Source organism: Malassezia sympodialis, genomic scaffold, assembly GCF_000349305.1.
Source record: "Malassezia sympodialis ATCC 42132 genomic scaffold, msy_sf_24, whole genome shotgun sequence".
In the NCBI taxonomy this organism is placed as follows: domain Eukaryota; kingdom Fungi; phylum Basidiomycota; class Malasseziomycetes; order Malasseziales; family Malasseziaceae; genus Malassezia; species Malassezia sympodialis.
The window spans coordinates 1-14,118 of NW_017387822.1; the positions used below are offsets into that span (position 1 = coordinate 1).

A 14,118-nucleotide genomic window follows, 5' to 3' on the forward strand; every position below is an offset into this window, starting at 1 on the left:
ATTTTTTTCACGACGGCCTTTGAATGTTGGGATAGTTTTGTTTACTCGATTATATGGCGTCCTATAGAATACTGATCATATACGTTCTGTTTTCTCTCTGTTTCATTTGTTGTTTTAGCATCGCTCTTACTCTATGCTGTTGGTGGTGTAACTGTTAATTTCTCATATGAAATAGTCTCATTGTTTTCCTATATTACGTTGCTTAGAATACGTTTATATCGATGGCATGGACAGCATACTGGGAGTCGACGATTAGAGACTGGTGTTTTTGTTTTCTGTTTCCGTTAAGAATTTGGCGCATCGTTTACATTGAGTCCGATTCGCTCAATACTGCACGTGCGTAATAAACGTTGTCTGTGTCGCATTCCCATAAATGCTCGGACCACGCTTGTGCCTGGTGCTCCCAGAGCGTCTGTCTTGACATGCTTGTGACTTTTAAATCGTTTGTCGGTATTCTCACTGTAGCCGCGTTTGCTCACGCTGCTCTCTACTCCAACACTACGAAGTTCAATCATTCATGTGCCATTAAGCCGACGGTTCAGTCCTGTTCGCTCTCTGCCCTGGATCTGGCCAACCTGGACACTTGCTGCACGGAGACGTACGGAGGCCAATTGCTTTCGACGCAATTCTGGGACACATACACTGGTCGAGAGGATGAGGGCCAGCTGCTTCCCAAGAAGCACTGGACTCTGCACGGTCTCTGGCCTGACTACTGCAACGGCTCTTACCCCCAGTACTGTGACTTGGATCGCCAGTATGACCGTCAGCCTCCGGAGGAAGTGAACGGCCAAAAGGTGAAGCCTTACAGGGGCCCTGGTGTGGACCAGTTCATTAAGGAATGGGACCGCTATGATCTGCTAGACTGGATGAACAAGTTCTGGGTGTCCCAGGGTCAGCCGAGCGCGGACTTTTGGGCGCATGAATTCAGCAAGCATGCCACTTGCTACAGCACGTTTGATGTCCCCTGCTATGGACCCAAGTACCGCAAGCATGAGGACATGATTGAGTTCTTCGACACTGCTATCACATTCTATCGCCGTTTGCCCACTTACGACTGGCTTGCTGCTGAGGGCATTGTTCCCAGCAACAAGACACAATACAGCTTGAAGGACATCCAGTCTGCTCTGAAGAAGCATTATGGTGCGGTGCCTTACCTGGGATGCTACGGTGAGAAGTACAGCCAAGTCCACGGATCGAAGAACACAAGTGACCATGGCTCGACTGAGCTCGCCGAGGTGTGGTACTTTAGCTATGCAAATGGACGTCCTCAGGATGTCAATGTCACGCACATTGACTCGGTGACGCCGACCTCGTGTGCTCACACGGATGGTGCTATCTGGTACTATGAGCGCACACCGTCAAGTGAGCGTGATGTAAGTGGAAAGTAACCGATAGGGGCTACGTCAATAATAGGGACGACGTAGGTTGGTAATTTTAATTTGGTAGTGGAGATACTTAGAGAGTCGCTCCCGATTGTAAGGCATTATCCATCCTTGTCTCATTTGGAACGGTCGTCCCAAATGAGTTTGGCCTTTTTTGGCGCCCGCCCGGGCTAGACTACCCATCCACCCTCCCGTGTGCTGGGGCTCACTGGGGATGCATGCCGATGTTTCACCCACACCCACGGCGAGTCCACCCAGTGTGCCGCCGCTTTCGATTGCAGGCTTTGATCCGAGCCATCGCACGCTTTTCCTCGACTGGCTCTCTAGCCGCACGTTTAAGAGCGTCATCACGCGTGATCGGTACGAGGCTCGGGTGCAAGTGCTGCAGTCGCTGCGGCGCGGCGAGCGTGCCCGAGAGCTGACTGACCGGGAGCTCAAGACTATGGTGTTCATCCAGAAGACACGGCAGTTCTACTCGCTGGGCGACGATGGAGCACTGTACTATCATGGTCGAAAGGCGAAGGGTGCGCTGCTGGTGGTCCCGCACGATGGCATGTTCGATACCATTGTCCATGAGCATTGCGCGATCCAGCACCAGGGAACGAACAAGACATGGTACGAAGTCTCCAGGCGGTACCACGGGATCCCAAAGAGTGCTGTGGACTGGGTGCTGCAGCGATGCATGCTGTGCCATCTGCAGAGTGCGGGACCGCGCCCGGCACCATGGCAGCCGATCGTGTCGCACCATGTCATGGAGCGGGTACAGATGGACCTGATTGATATGCGGGAGCAGCCAGACGGCAAGTACCGCTGGATCTTGCACATCAAGGACCACTATTCGCGTTTCTGCATGCTGTATCCGTTGCGCCGGCGCAGCGGGTCTGCCGTGGTACGCCACCTGATGGAATGGATCGCGGTCCTGGGCCCGCCCCAGATCCTGCAAACCGATAACGGACCCGAATTTGTGAACAAGACCATTGAGCATGTGGCGATGGAGCACGGCATCCTTATCCGTCACGGGCAGACGGGTCGGCCGCGGAGTCAGGGACTCGTCGAGCGTGCTAACGGACATGTGCGTCGCATGATTGCCAAGTGGTGTCGTCGGTGCGGGCACCGGTGCTGGTCCCAAGCCCTCTCGTCCATCGCACTCGCGTGCAACATGTCTATGCATGCGACGATCCGCAAGTCTCCTTTCGAGGTCGTGTTTGGCCGCCGGCCACCTCAGCGCCTCGCTCCCACCAGTCCAAGCCCTGCAGGGCCGCGCAGCTGCTCGGAGGAGCCTCTTGCTACGCCGCCCCCCGATTCGGACGTGCGCGATTCCGAGGCGAGCCGGCCGGTGGCCGGCTCGTCTATGCCGTCGTCCGCGGGCCCTGTGCGCAGCCGGAGCCCTGCGGCAAGCTCGCCTGCGCGGAATCCCTACCCCGTGCTGCGGCGGCGCACGGCAGTGAGCATTGCTGTGCAGGGCCTAGCGCGTGCCCCCCTGGACGACTACCGCATTCCCGGACTCGTGGCGGGCCACAAGACCGGGGCTGGCTACCGCATCTGCACGCCTTGGGGCCTCGTGGACCAGCGAGTGCCGGCACGGCATGTGCTGCCTTTGCCAGAAGGCTTCCCTGTACCCCCTGCCGCGCTGCAGCACTTGGAGAACGAGGCGCGCGCGCCGCGTGTATCTCTGCAGGCGTGCGCCGCGCAGCAGCAGCGCACGGCAGTGGATAGCCGTCCCTGTCCTGACGAGAGCCATAGCTCGTAAGTGCTACTTTTATCTACGCAGCCGCCGCCAGCGGCAGATGAATGGTCGTCGCGCCAGTACCCGTCGTCACAGGACGGCCCACGACGAGGTTGCTAGACGGCGACGAGAGATTGTCGGACTCCTGGAAGAGTGCGGCGCCACTGAGGAAGGCCATCGTCATCTCGAAGCTGGCCTTGAGCAGCGGCGACGGCGCATCAGCCAAGCCGCCACGACTAAACGGCCTAAAGTCGCCCAGCGCCGTCTGGTAGTCGGCGATCAGGTACAGATGGCGCATCGATACGCCAATGCCGTACGTGTCGAAGATGCCCTTGAGCTCGCTCACAATGGCGGCGCGTGCTGCTTCCACTCCGTAGTTGTGGAGCAGTGCGCCAATGTCGTTCGTGTAGATGCGGTTCATGTCCACGACGCCGAAGCCAAAGTCCCATAGGCCTGGCAGATTGATACCTTCGGCGGTGAGCGCCACCTCCGTGTCGCCTGGCGACGGCGGTGGAACAAGCAGGCGGCTGATCCGTGGGATCTCGTGCACCACACTCGCGCGGCACACGCGCTCAATCACGTTGATCAGCAGCATCTTATCGGTGCTGTTCAGCATCTGCAGATCAAACTCGGCCCACGCGCCATGTGCGCTGTCGAAGCGGAACGCACACACAAACTGGCTCTCGTTCTGCAGGCGCTCGCCCAGATCGCTGACCTGGGCCTCGAGGCCCTCGTCCTGCGCCTCGGCCTGCGCTTCGCCATCGTCCTCGACGGCCTCGTCGTCAAAGGCACGCGCGATGTCATCGGCCGATTCCGCCGCGTCGTCGTCGTCGTACGACACCTTCGAGCCTGCGTTCGCCCGCCGCTTGGCCGCCGTCGCATCGTCGTCGTCGCCCGTGTCGGACAGCGGCTCGTCATCGGACTCGTCGCCGTCGCGCGCACGCGGCGCCTCGGTGTCCGCGTCGCCGTCGGCATCCGCGCCCGGTGCATCGGACACGGTCTCGCCGCGTCCGATCGACTGCGACTGGCGCACTTGCTCGCGCCGCAGCCGCTTGAGCTCACGCACGATCTCGCGCTCGACAAGCGGAACAAACGTCGCCTCCAGGCCCTGGAGCACATGCTCCGTCGAGGCGTGGTACGCTTCCCACACTTCCTCGGCAGGATACAGCGCGAGACGCACCGTGTACAGCTTCTGCCGCTGGTAGCCATTCGCCGCTGTCTTGGGCATCATGCGCTCCGTGACCGTAGCCTCCTCGACAATCTGGCTCAGCACAAGGCGCGAGCCGTCCTGGCAGAACGTGTTCACCTGCTCATCGGTGATGCCCTGGAGCAGTGGCAGGCGCATGATCGGCGTCTTGATGTCCTGCGAGGCCGTCATGACAATCTCACGCAGACGTGGAATACCCAGCGTGACGTTCGCCGCACCGTGACCGGCAAAGTGGAACGTATTGAGCGTCATCTGCGTCGACGGCTCACCGATACCCTGTGCAGCGAGCAAGCCGACATTCTCGCCCGGCTCCACGAGTCCGCGGTGGTACAGCACCTTGGTCATCGCGCGGAACTGCTCGGCGCTCAGCTTTGCCTGGGCGAGCGGCATTGGCACGCCTGTCTCCTTCTTGCGCGCGAGGAGGCCGCTGGGGTTCGCCGCCACGTACTCCTCGACGCGGCGCGCGTACGTCTCGGACATGGAGCCAAAGTGCCGTGCGGGCGCATAGAGTGAGAGCGCGGGCGCGTACTTATGTGGCTTCTTGAGCGCGCGCTTCATGTGGTCCGGCGCCAGCTCGACCTCCATCGTCGAGGCGAGCTGCACGGGGTTGTAGCGGCGGCGGTAGCTTTCAAAGTTCTGCACCATAAAGTCGAAGCGGTCGAGGTACTTGCTCTTGGTCACGTCCAGCGCGTCCTCTCCGTAGTGGAACTGCAGCAAAAAGCCGTCGCTGTTGCGCACCGTCTGGTCGTAGTGCACCGACACGCCCTCCAGATGCTTGATCAGGCAGCGCTGCAGGTAGCCGGACCGCGATGTCTTCACGGCCGTGTCGATGAGGCCCTCACGCCCGGCCATGCAGTGGAAGTAGTACTCCTGCGGCGCAATGCCCGTAAGGAAGCGGCCCGCCACAAAGCCGCCCGCCCGCGCCGCCGTCTCAAACGCCTTGAACGACGGCAGCGTCTTGCCGCTCGCCATCACCGGCACGCGGCGGCCCTCGAGCGCCTGCGGGCCGAGAAGGCACGAGATCGACGACACATTCACGGCACTGCCCTTGGCGCCCGACACAGTCATCATCTGCATGTTGTTCTCAGGGAACGTGCGCCCCAGGCCGCGCGGCAGACACGCGGAGATGACCGACGACGTGAGCTTGTTCGCGGCGCCCATCATCGCTGCGTCAAGTGCGGCCAGCTTGTCGTCGTCACGCAGTACCTCCTCGAGACGCACACGCAGATGGTAGTGCGTATCGGGGTCGTCTGCGCGCTCATCGCCCAGCCCGACATGGTCCAGGGCCGTCGCGCGGCCGTGCTGCGCACCCTCCTGCAGCAGGCGGCGTCGCTCGTCGTTGCCCGCCGCGCTGAGCAGCAGATCGTCCATGCGGCAAGAGAAGGCGTTGTGCTGCAGCCACAGGGTGAAGAGCCGCGAGAGAATCGAAAGCAGGCGGCCCGCACTCTCAGGGCCGTAGATCTCGTAGACGGCATGCACCAGGCCGTACGCGGACGCGCCGATCTGCGACTTGTCCAGCACGCCTGTGAGCAGCTCGCCATCGCGTACGACGACCGTCTCCTCGGCGGCATGCTCAGCGCCCCAGTACTTGGCGCCGACGCGCGCCTTCGCATCGAGGTGCAGGCCCTGCGCATGCCCTGGCGTCACGTTGAGGAGTACCGTCGAGATCACTTGCTTGCCCGTCCAGCGCGGCACAGGCTTCCAGATCGCCGGCGGCAGCGTGCGCAGCCGGCCGGCCATGCCATAAGTCTCGGGGCGCAGCGCGCCGTACAGCAGCTGCTGGTACTCGTCGCGCGTGTACATCGTGTTTTTGCACGTCATCCACACACCCGCCACGACGTGGTCCTGGATCAGACCACGCAGCGGGTTGCCACTCGTCGGCACCAGGTACTGGTGGTCCGTGCTCGCAATGTGGTAGCACTCGGCACGCGCCATCTGGCTCTGGGGGAAGTGCATGTTCATCTCGTCGCCGTCAAAGTCCGCATTGTACGAGTTGCAGTTCGCATAGTGCATGCGGATCGTGCGCTCGCCCTGCAGGACGCGCGCGCGGTGCGCCATCATCGACGGCTTGTGCAGCGTCGGCTGGCGGTTCATCACGAGAATGTCGCCCGTGCGCAGGTGACGCAGCACCTGCTTGTTCGCGACGGGCGTGCGCAGCGTGCCGCCCACGCCGCCGAACGTGCCGTGCGCTTGCCGCGACGTCTGGCCCTGCGGCGTGAGCAGCTGGTTCGCGAGGGCCGTGCGCTCCTCCACGGACAGGTGCTGCAGAAGCGTCTCGGTGCCGTCCTCGGCCCGCACCGCCTGTGCGCCGGGGTAGACGTCAGGGCCGTTGATCACGAGCTGGCGCAGCATCTCGACGTTGTGCACCGTGACCGGCTCGGGGTACGTCAGCCGCTTGGCGAACACGGGCGGCACGCCGATCTCGTTCGTCTCAATGTTCACGTCGGGCGAGATGACCGAGCGCGCGGCAAAGTTGACACGCTTGCCCATCATGTGCTTGCGGAACAGGCCCTCCTTCTTTTCGAGGCCCTGCTTCACGCCCGGCGTCGCCGCGGCGCCCTGCCGCGCAGGCGCGGGGTTCTTGCTCGAGTCCATGTACACGTTCACGCTCACCTGCAGCTGCATCATCGCAGAGAGCAGGTCGTCCAGCGCCGCGCGGCGCGCGCCCTCCCACTGCGCGACGAGCCGGATCGCCTCTGCTTCGTCGACGCCGTCGAGCGACGGGTAGTCCGCCTTGCGCTGGAACGCCTGCGCCCGCTCGTTCGCGTCGCGCACAAGGAACGTCGTCTGCAGCACCTTGGTCAGCAGCTCGTTCTGGGGGTTCTCAAACGTCTGCTCGCCCATCACGCTCGCGGGGCGGAAGCGCGTGGGCGTCACGCAGATCACGTCCACAAAGAACACGTCCGCGCTCGGCGCCGCCCGCCCGCCAAACACGGGGTGCCGCCCAAAGACGAGCGCACAGATCGCCGCCTCGTTGGCGAAGAGGCGCCGCAGGTGCGCGCGGCACTCGCTCGCAGGCACGACGCGCGTCTGCTCGCCGGCCTCCTTGCTCAGCTTGCGAGCCTCCTTGAGTGTGACCGCGGGTGCATCCTCCATGGCGCCCGCTGGCGCCTCCTCGCGGTCCAGGAGCACGTTGGGGCGACGCAGGCCGCGTGCCTCGTGGATCGCGTGGTCGCGGGCCGAGAGCGCACGCTCGGTGATCTTCACAAAGCCGTCCTTGCGCAGCGTCGGGTTCATCGCCTGGCACTGCTCGCAGCGCCGGCGGAGCATGTCCTTGAGAAAGGCGGCGCGCAGCGCACGCCGCGCGGCGTATGTCGCCATGCCCATGTCCTGGCCGCGGCGCACGCCGCGCGCCTGGGCCGCGGCCATGTGCCGGCGGGCCTCGGCGTCGATGCGGCGCACAAAGTCGTCGACTGTCTCCGCCTGTGTGGCGCCGGCGGCGAGCGGCGCCTCCTCGTCGTCATCGCCCGCGTCCGAGCGGCGAAGCGTCGCCTCCCCGATCACCTGCGCCTCGTCCACAAGGCCATACTCGAGCAGGCGAAACTGCGCCGTGTACTTGGCGACCGCCATGCGCGGCAGCTTGAAGTGGTGGCAGTACAGACACGTGCCACGCAGCAGCGAGTACGCATGGTTCATAAACAGGGGGTGGAACACGGGCGCAGGGAGCTCCATGTGCCCAAAGTGCCCAGGGCACTCAAAGTGACTCATGTGGCAGGTCTGGCACAGGTCGTCCACACGCATCGGCCCGAACGCCGGGTCGTACAGACCGCCCTCCGTCGGCGCATTAGCATGGTCCAGCAGCACCGGGTTGACAACCTGTCGCACCGAAATGCTCCGCACCTCGTCCGCCGTCAGGAACGAGAACGAGGCGGACCGCACATGCGACGTAATGTCCATCGCCGTGAGTGCTGGGGCCAGGCCGCGCCGCCGCCGCCGCCACGAAAAATTTGCATGTCACGTGCGTATCGCCGAACGGCGTCCGACCGCCGCCGCCGCCGCCAGAGTCGCCTGGGCATGCAGAGCGTGCGCTCGGCGGCCGTCCTTGGCGCGGTGGCGCTTGCGTCATCGGCGCTTTCAGTGGCCGCGGTCTTGGGATGGCAGACGCGTACCCGCCGCCGCCGCCGCGCACGCCTCGCTCGCGCGGCACACGCGGCGGCCCACGACGCACCGACGCAGGCCCTCCCGGGCGTGCCGCCGCCCGCGCAGGACGCGCACCCCACGCACGATGAGAGCCTGGTGCGCGAGCAGCTGAGCCGGCACTACTCCTTCCTCGGCGAGGAGGGCATGCAGCGTATTCGCGACAGCTTCGTGATCGTCGTCGGCGCCGGCGGCGTCGGCAGCTGGGCCGCCCTGATGCTCCTGCGCGCGGGTGTCGGGCGCCTGCGCCTGATCGACTTTGACCAGGTGTCGCTCTCGTCGCTGAACCGCCACGCATGCGCGACGCTCGCGGACGTCGGGCGGCCCAAGGTCGTGTGCTGCCAGCAGTTTTTCGGCAAGATTGCGCCGTGGGCGCGCGTCGAGGCGTGGGTGCGCCTCTTCCGCGCCCAGGACGCCGACGAGCTCCTGGGCGGCCACCCGACGTACATCGTCGACGCCATCGACAACCTCGACACCAAGGTCGAGCTGCTCAAGTACTGCGCGGAGCACAACCTGCGGGTCTTTGCGTCGATGGGCGCGGGCGCGAAGGCCGATCCCAGCCGGATCCAGATCAGCGACATTTCGACCACCGCGGAGGACCCACTCGCGCGCGTCGTGCGCCGCGAGCTGCGCGCGGCGGGTCTGCCGCCGATCCCGCCGCCCGGCAGCGAGGACCCCAAGGAGAAGAAGCAGGCCATCGAGGCGCACTGCGCGACGGCTTGGACACTCCCGTGCGTGTACTCTACGGAAAAGTCCGACACGCACCTGCTCCCGCTGCCCGACGAGGAGTTCGAGAAGGGCGCCGTGAAGGAGCTCGCTGCCTTTGACGACTTCCGCGTGCGGATTCTCCCTGTGCTGGGGCCGCTGCCCGCCATGTTCGGCCTCGCCGCCGCCACGTACATCCTGTGCGATATCGCGCAGTACAAGCTCGAGCCGCTCGCGATCAAGGGGCGCCGCAAGCTGTACGAGAAGCTCTTTGCGGACTTGAACGTCTCGGAAAGCAAGTTCCCCTCGCCACCCATCGACATCCGCGCGCCGCGCCTCGCGCGCGACCCGAGCGACGTGCCGCCGACGTACACGCCGACGCCCGGCGCGCCGCCGCCGCCGCGCGTGCGCATCCCTTTCAGCGTGAATGATATCGGCTACATCTTCGAGGAGATCTTCCGCGGGCGCTCCGTCGTCCCGCCCCACGATACGCTCGCCGTGGGCCAGCTCGAGCGCTGGGACCCGAAGCGCCCGCTGGACTATGACAATGTTGTCCTGTTCACGCGCCCCCAGGCGCGCGAGCATGAAAAAGAGGTGCTGTCGGTGGGTCGTGATCCCGCGGCGTACTGGGGCCCGCGCGTCGCGGCCAAGGTCGAGCAGCGGCGCGCCGAGGAGCGCCGCATGTCGCACTGGCGCTAGCGCTTCTCGGTCATGTGGTGCACCTGCTGCGTCGGCGGCGGGCTGGTGAGCGCCTGCAGGATCTCACTCTCCCCGTCGGCCGGCGCGGGCGCGGGCCGCGGCGCCATCGGTCGCGCGCGATGTGTATCGACGGCCTCGATCGGCAGCGCGTAGCGCTCCTCATCACATCCGTACGCCTTGGGCGTCAGCTTGATGACCGTGTGCAGCGGTATCTTGATATAGGGCAGCTCGCTCTGGTCGTAGCCCATAAAGTAGGCATACAGGGCACGGAGGATCGCCTGGTGCCCAATAATGAGGATGTTCGTCTGCCGCTCGAGCTCCATGATGACCGGCTCGAGACGCACGACCACGTCGCGGTAGCTCTCGCCACCGCGGTAGCGGTAGTTGAACTTGTCTTCGTCGCGGCTCGCCGAGTCCTCCGGGTAGAACTTCTCGATCTCCTCGTACGTCATGCCATCACACACGCCCGCGTCGAGCTCGTCGAGCGATTTCCACACAAGCTTCGGGTACGGAAGCAGGCTCGCTGTCTGCCCGGTGCGGCGCAGCGAGCTGTGCCACACAGTCAGCTCCTCGTCGCCGACGTGGTCCTGGATGAGCTTCGGCAGCGCACGCGCATACGCCCAGCCGCGCTCAGACAGGCCCGAGTCGCCGCCAATTTTGCCCTCGACGTTGAACTGCGACTCGCCGTGGCGCGACATGAAAATGTTGCGCGGCGCAATGTGCAGGTTGAGCAGGTAAAACGCGATCTGCGACTTGAGGTACGAGCTGATCAGGTTCATCGTCGCGGTGCTTCCGACGTCGATGATCTTGCAGTACGAGTAGTGCCGTTCCGTGCCGTCCGCATCCAAGGGCTCATACACATCCTCGTAGTGCCGGATACGCCGCAAAAAGTCGCTGCGCGCTTGGTCGCGGTTCATGTTCACATAATCGGGGTCGCGGCTCTGCACCTTGACTTCGACGTTCGCCGCGACGACCGCCGGGTCCGTGCACACCGACTCGAGGAACAGGAGGCGCATGCCCGGCTCCTGCGCGACGCGCTCGGCAATTTGCCGCCGCCGCGCCTTGGTCGTGTTCGTAGCGTCATGGATGCCGACGTGCCCTGTGGTCTTGAGCCAGTGGATGAGCTGCTCGAGACACTCGTGCGAGAGCGCCTCGCGCACCTTGACCGCCTCTGCGTTGTTCGAGTCAAAGAAGGCAGAGTCCTGCAGAGACGCGGCCCATGAGCCCGCATCGCTGTCGCGCGCAACGGCGCGCCGCAGCTGGCCCACATTGAACACGCGCACCTTGTACTCGCGCCACCGCAGGTAGCGCATCAGCTTATTCGACAGGAAACTCTTGCCGCGGGCGGGCAGACCGACCATGGCCACGACGATCTTCTCGTCGCCGTAGTCCGACCGCGTACCCACCGTGCCGAGATTCAGCTCGCCCGGCATCGAGTGCGAGCGCGACATCGACATGGGCGTCGTCCCCAGCCGGTGCGGGGACGCTCGCCGCACCTTGTCACTGGCGGCTCGCGCCGCCTCGGGGATCGGAAACTGCATCACTGAGCGCGATAAACGCCGGTGGCCCTGCCTTGGCGGCTCACCCGCCTCGGAGCGTGGAAACAGGTCGCTCTGGCTCGAAATGTCGTCGCCATGCAGCGTACTCGCATAGCTCGTCACGGTGTCCAGCGGGCGCATCGGCACCGGCGACTTCCGGGCCAGCTCGCGCTCCGCCTCCTCGGCCAGCTGCGAGCTGACGAGGTTCGGGTAGTCGCGCAGCAGCGCGATCAGCCCGTCAGAGTTCGCGCCCAGCTTCGTGGAGGCCACTTTCTTGCCGAACGCCTCGCGCTCGGCCGCATCGAGCGGGACGAGCGGCCGCGTCAGCTCGACGCTCAGGTCATGGTCCGGAGACATACTCAGCGCATTCGCACCCTCGAGAATACGGTTCAGTGCGTCCTCCGGTGACGCACTCGGCATCGGATCCCCCATGCTGCGGGCTGGCCGCCGACGCACCGCGGCGCTCGTGCGAGAGCCATGCACGTGATGCCTAGCCAGCGCACAGGCCGCTCCTCCCTCATGCAGCCGGCCACGCCGCCCGCCAGCGGCCGCCTGCGCTGGTCGCAGCGCGACTCGTACGCGCCGACCGCGTGGATCGACGTGCCCGAGGTGCCTCGGGCATGCAAGCTCCATCTCCTGTACACACTACCGCCCAGTGCGTTCTTTGACCCGTTCACCGCGCGTCCTTCGCCGCCCGTGCGCGACGTGCACGTTCTGGGCCCCGTGGACCTCGAGAACATGCCTGGCTGGGCCACGGAGCCACGGTTGGCCGCACAGAGGGAGACTGGGCCGCGCGCGTGGTGGGAGGGCGACGCCGCGAGCTACCGCAGGCCTTGCACGGGCGTGCAGTGCGAGCATACGGCGCTGCTCCTGGATCTCGCGCAGAGCGGCGAGGTGCGTGTGCCTCTGCATGTGCGCTATGCGCACGCGGCACCCGTACACACGTCGAGCGAGGCACGCACGATGCCGGGGGCGCTGCACACGCTGGCGCAGCGACTCGGCACCGATCGCGCCCTGGGCGCCTGGCTGCATCGCGCCGCGGACGCATGGCAGCGGGAGCTAGCGCCATGGCTCGCCACGCCCACCACACCACAGGCGCTTGTCGCGGACGCACCCGTCGCCATGGCCGTGTGCGCCGCTGAAGGCCCCGCGGATTGGGACGTGGTCGATACGACGGCGGTCCTCCCGCCAAGCCATGCGCATTGGCACGCCCCGCTGCAGGCCCTGCTGGGCGCACGCACCGTGTATGCACGGCGCATGGCCCTGCCGTCCGAGACGAGTGCGCCGATTCCCGTGGGCGATGCGGCGCTTGCGGCGCCTGTAGTCCTCGTGACGATGGCAGCGGTGTGGCTCGCGACGCTGTGGCTTAGCCGGTGTGTATGGCGCGCTATCTAGTCTAGTAGTCGTCGCCGCGCGACACCACCTCCTTGCACGTCGGGCGCAGCAGAATCGTGTGCTCATACTGCGCCGTCATGCAGCCAGGCACATCGGCGAGCGGCGGGTAGTCGGTCACGATGCCCTGCTGCACGAGGTGGCGCAGGCCCAGCAAGTAGTTCTGCTCGCCGAGGCGGTCGAGGTAGCGGCGGCAGAAGGGCAGCGAGCCAAAGTTCTTGTTGATCGTGTGCAGCAGCTGGCGCGCGCTGCTGAGGCCCAGCGACACCTTGGGCGGCGTCACTTTGCGGGCGTAGTGCGAGCACTCGCCGTGGTCGACGACATAGCCGCGGCCCGTCGAGCCGAACGTCTCAATCGCAAAGTACTCGCCCTCCTCCATCTTGGTATTGAGGCCGGGCGTCGCGACGATCGGCACCGACTTGCCGCCGTGGATGCGGTACGGCTCAATGTTGTGGCCGTTCAGGTTGCGGATGCACTTGACCTGGTGTGTCTTGCCCTCCGCCTCAAACTCGTGGCTCTCCATCACCTCCTGCACCGCCGCACCCACGTCGCCGAGGCGCACGTCAATGCCGGCCGTGCGCACACCTGCGTCGGTCGCCTCCTTCACGGCTGCGAGCAGCGGGTCCCACGTCGGCTCAAAGTTCATTGTGAACGCGCTGTCGACGATGCGGCCCTTGACGTGCACACCAAAGTCGACCTTGAGCACGTCGGACGCCTGCAGGATGCGCTTGTCGCCTGCGTTCGGCGTGTAGTGCGCCGCGACCTCGTTGAGGCTCAGGCCGGTGGGGAAGCCGATGCCGCTCTCAAAGCCGTTCTCCTCGACGAGCGCGCGCGTGCCGTTCTCGACCATGTTCGCAATCTCGGTCATCGACATGCCGGGGCGGATCGTGCGCTGCGCGTACTGGCGCACCTGGCGATGCACCTCGGCCGCGCGACGGATGATATTGTAGTCGAAGCCGTCCTGCTGCTGCACGAGGCGCTCGCGCTCGCGCAGCTCCTCGGCAGTGACGCGCTGCCGCGACTCGTCAAAGTGGCTCGTGTCGTACGCCTGGATCTCGCCTTCGGGGTACACGCCACTCGGGAACAGCTTCGAGAGGCCGATCGTCGGCGGCTCGGTCTGCTGCACCTTCTTCTTCTTCTTGTTCTTCTTCTTCTTTTTCTTCTTCTTCTCGCTGTCGCCTGCCGCGACATCCTCGGGCTCGTCGTCGTTCTCGTCGTCGTCATGCTCTTCGCGAGCCGGCTCGTCCTTCACCTGCGCCGCCGACATGGCGCCAGCGAGCTCGTCCGTGCGCGCCTCGGCCGGTGCGACTGCTTCGGCTTCTCGCGACATGG

At 64.9% G+C, this 14,118-nt stretch overlaps 5 protein-coding genes across 5 annotated transcripts; 2 read left to right on the forward strand and 3 right to left on the reverse strand.

The window, feature by feature from the left end:
* Window positions 1-422: 422 nt before the first annotated feature.
* Window positions 423-1,388, forward strand: MSY001_3327 (uncharacterized protein; the record flags this gene model as incomplete). The annotated part of the gene is made up of 1 exon (XM_018885225.1): window positions 423-1,388. The coding sequence occupies one exon, from the start codon at window positions 423-425 to the stop codon at window positions 1,386-1,388; it is 966 nt and encodes a 321-aa protein (XP_018741806.1).
* Window positions 1,389-3,145: 1,757 nt separating this feature from the next.
* Window positions 3,146-8,212, reverse strand: MSY001_3328 (uncharacterized protein; the record flags this gene model as incomplete). Its single annotated transcript, XM_018885226.1, has 1 exon — window positions 3,146-8,212. One exon carries the CDS (start codon window positions 8,210-8,212, stop codon window positions 3,146-3,148), a length of 5,067 nt encoding a protein of 1,688 aa, XP_018741807.1.
* A 117-nt stretch (window positions 8,213-8,329) lies between these two features.
* MSY001_3329 (uncharacterized protein) lies at window positions 8,330-9,856 on the forward strand (the record flags this gene model as incomplete). Its single annotated transcript, XM_018885227.1, has 1 exon — window positions 8,330-9,856. One exon carries the CDS (start codon window positions 8,330-8,332, stop codon window positions 9,854-9,856), a length of 1,527 nt encoding a protein of 508 aa, XP_018741808.1.
* On the reverse strand, window positions 9,853-11,826 carry MSY001_3330 (uncharacterized protein; the record flags this gene model as incomplete). The annotated part of the gene is made up of 1 exon (XM_018885228.1): window positions 9,853-11,826. One exon carries the CDS (start codon window positions 11,824-11,826, stop codon window positions 9,853-9,855), a length of 1,974 nt encoding a protein of 657 aa, XP_018741809.1.
* Window positions 11,827-12,790: 964 nt separating this feature from the next.
* Window positions 12,791-14,116, reverse strand: MSY001_3331 (uncharacterized protein; the record flags this gene model as incomplete). The annotated part of the gene is made up of 1 exon (XM_018885229.1): window positions 12,791-14,116. One exon carries the CDS (start codon window positions 14,114-14,116, stop codon window positions 12,791-12,793), a length of 1,326 nt encoding a protein of 441 aa, XP_018741810.1.
* Window positions 14,117-14,118: the final 2 nt, after the last annotated feature.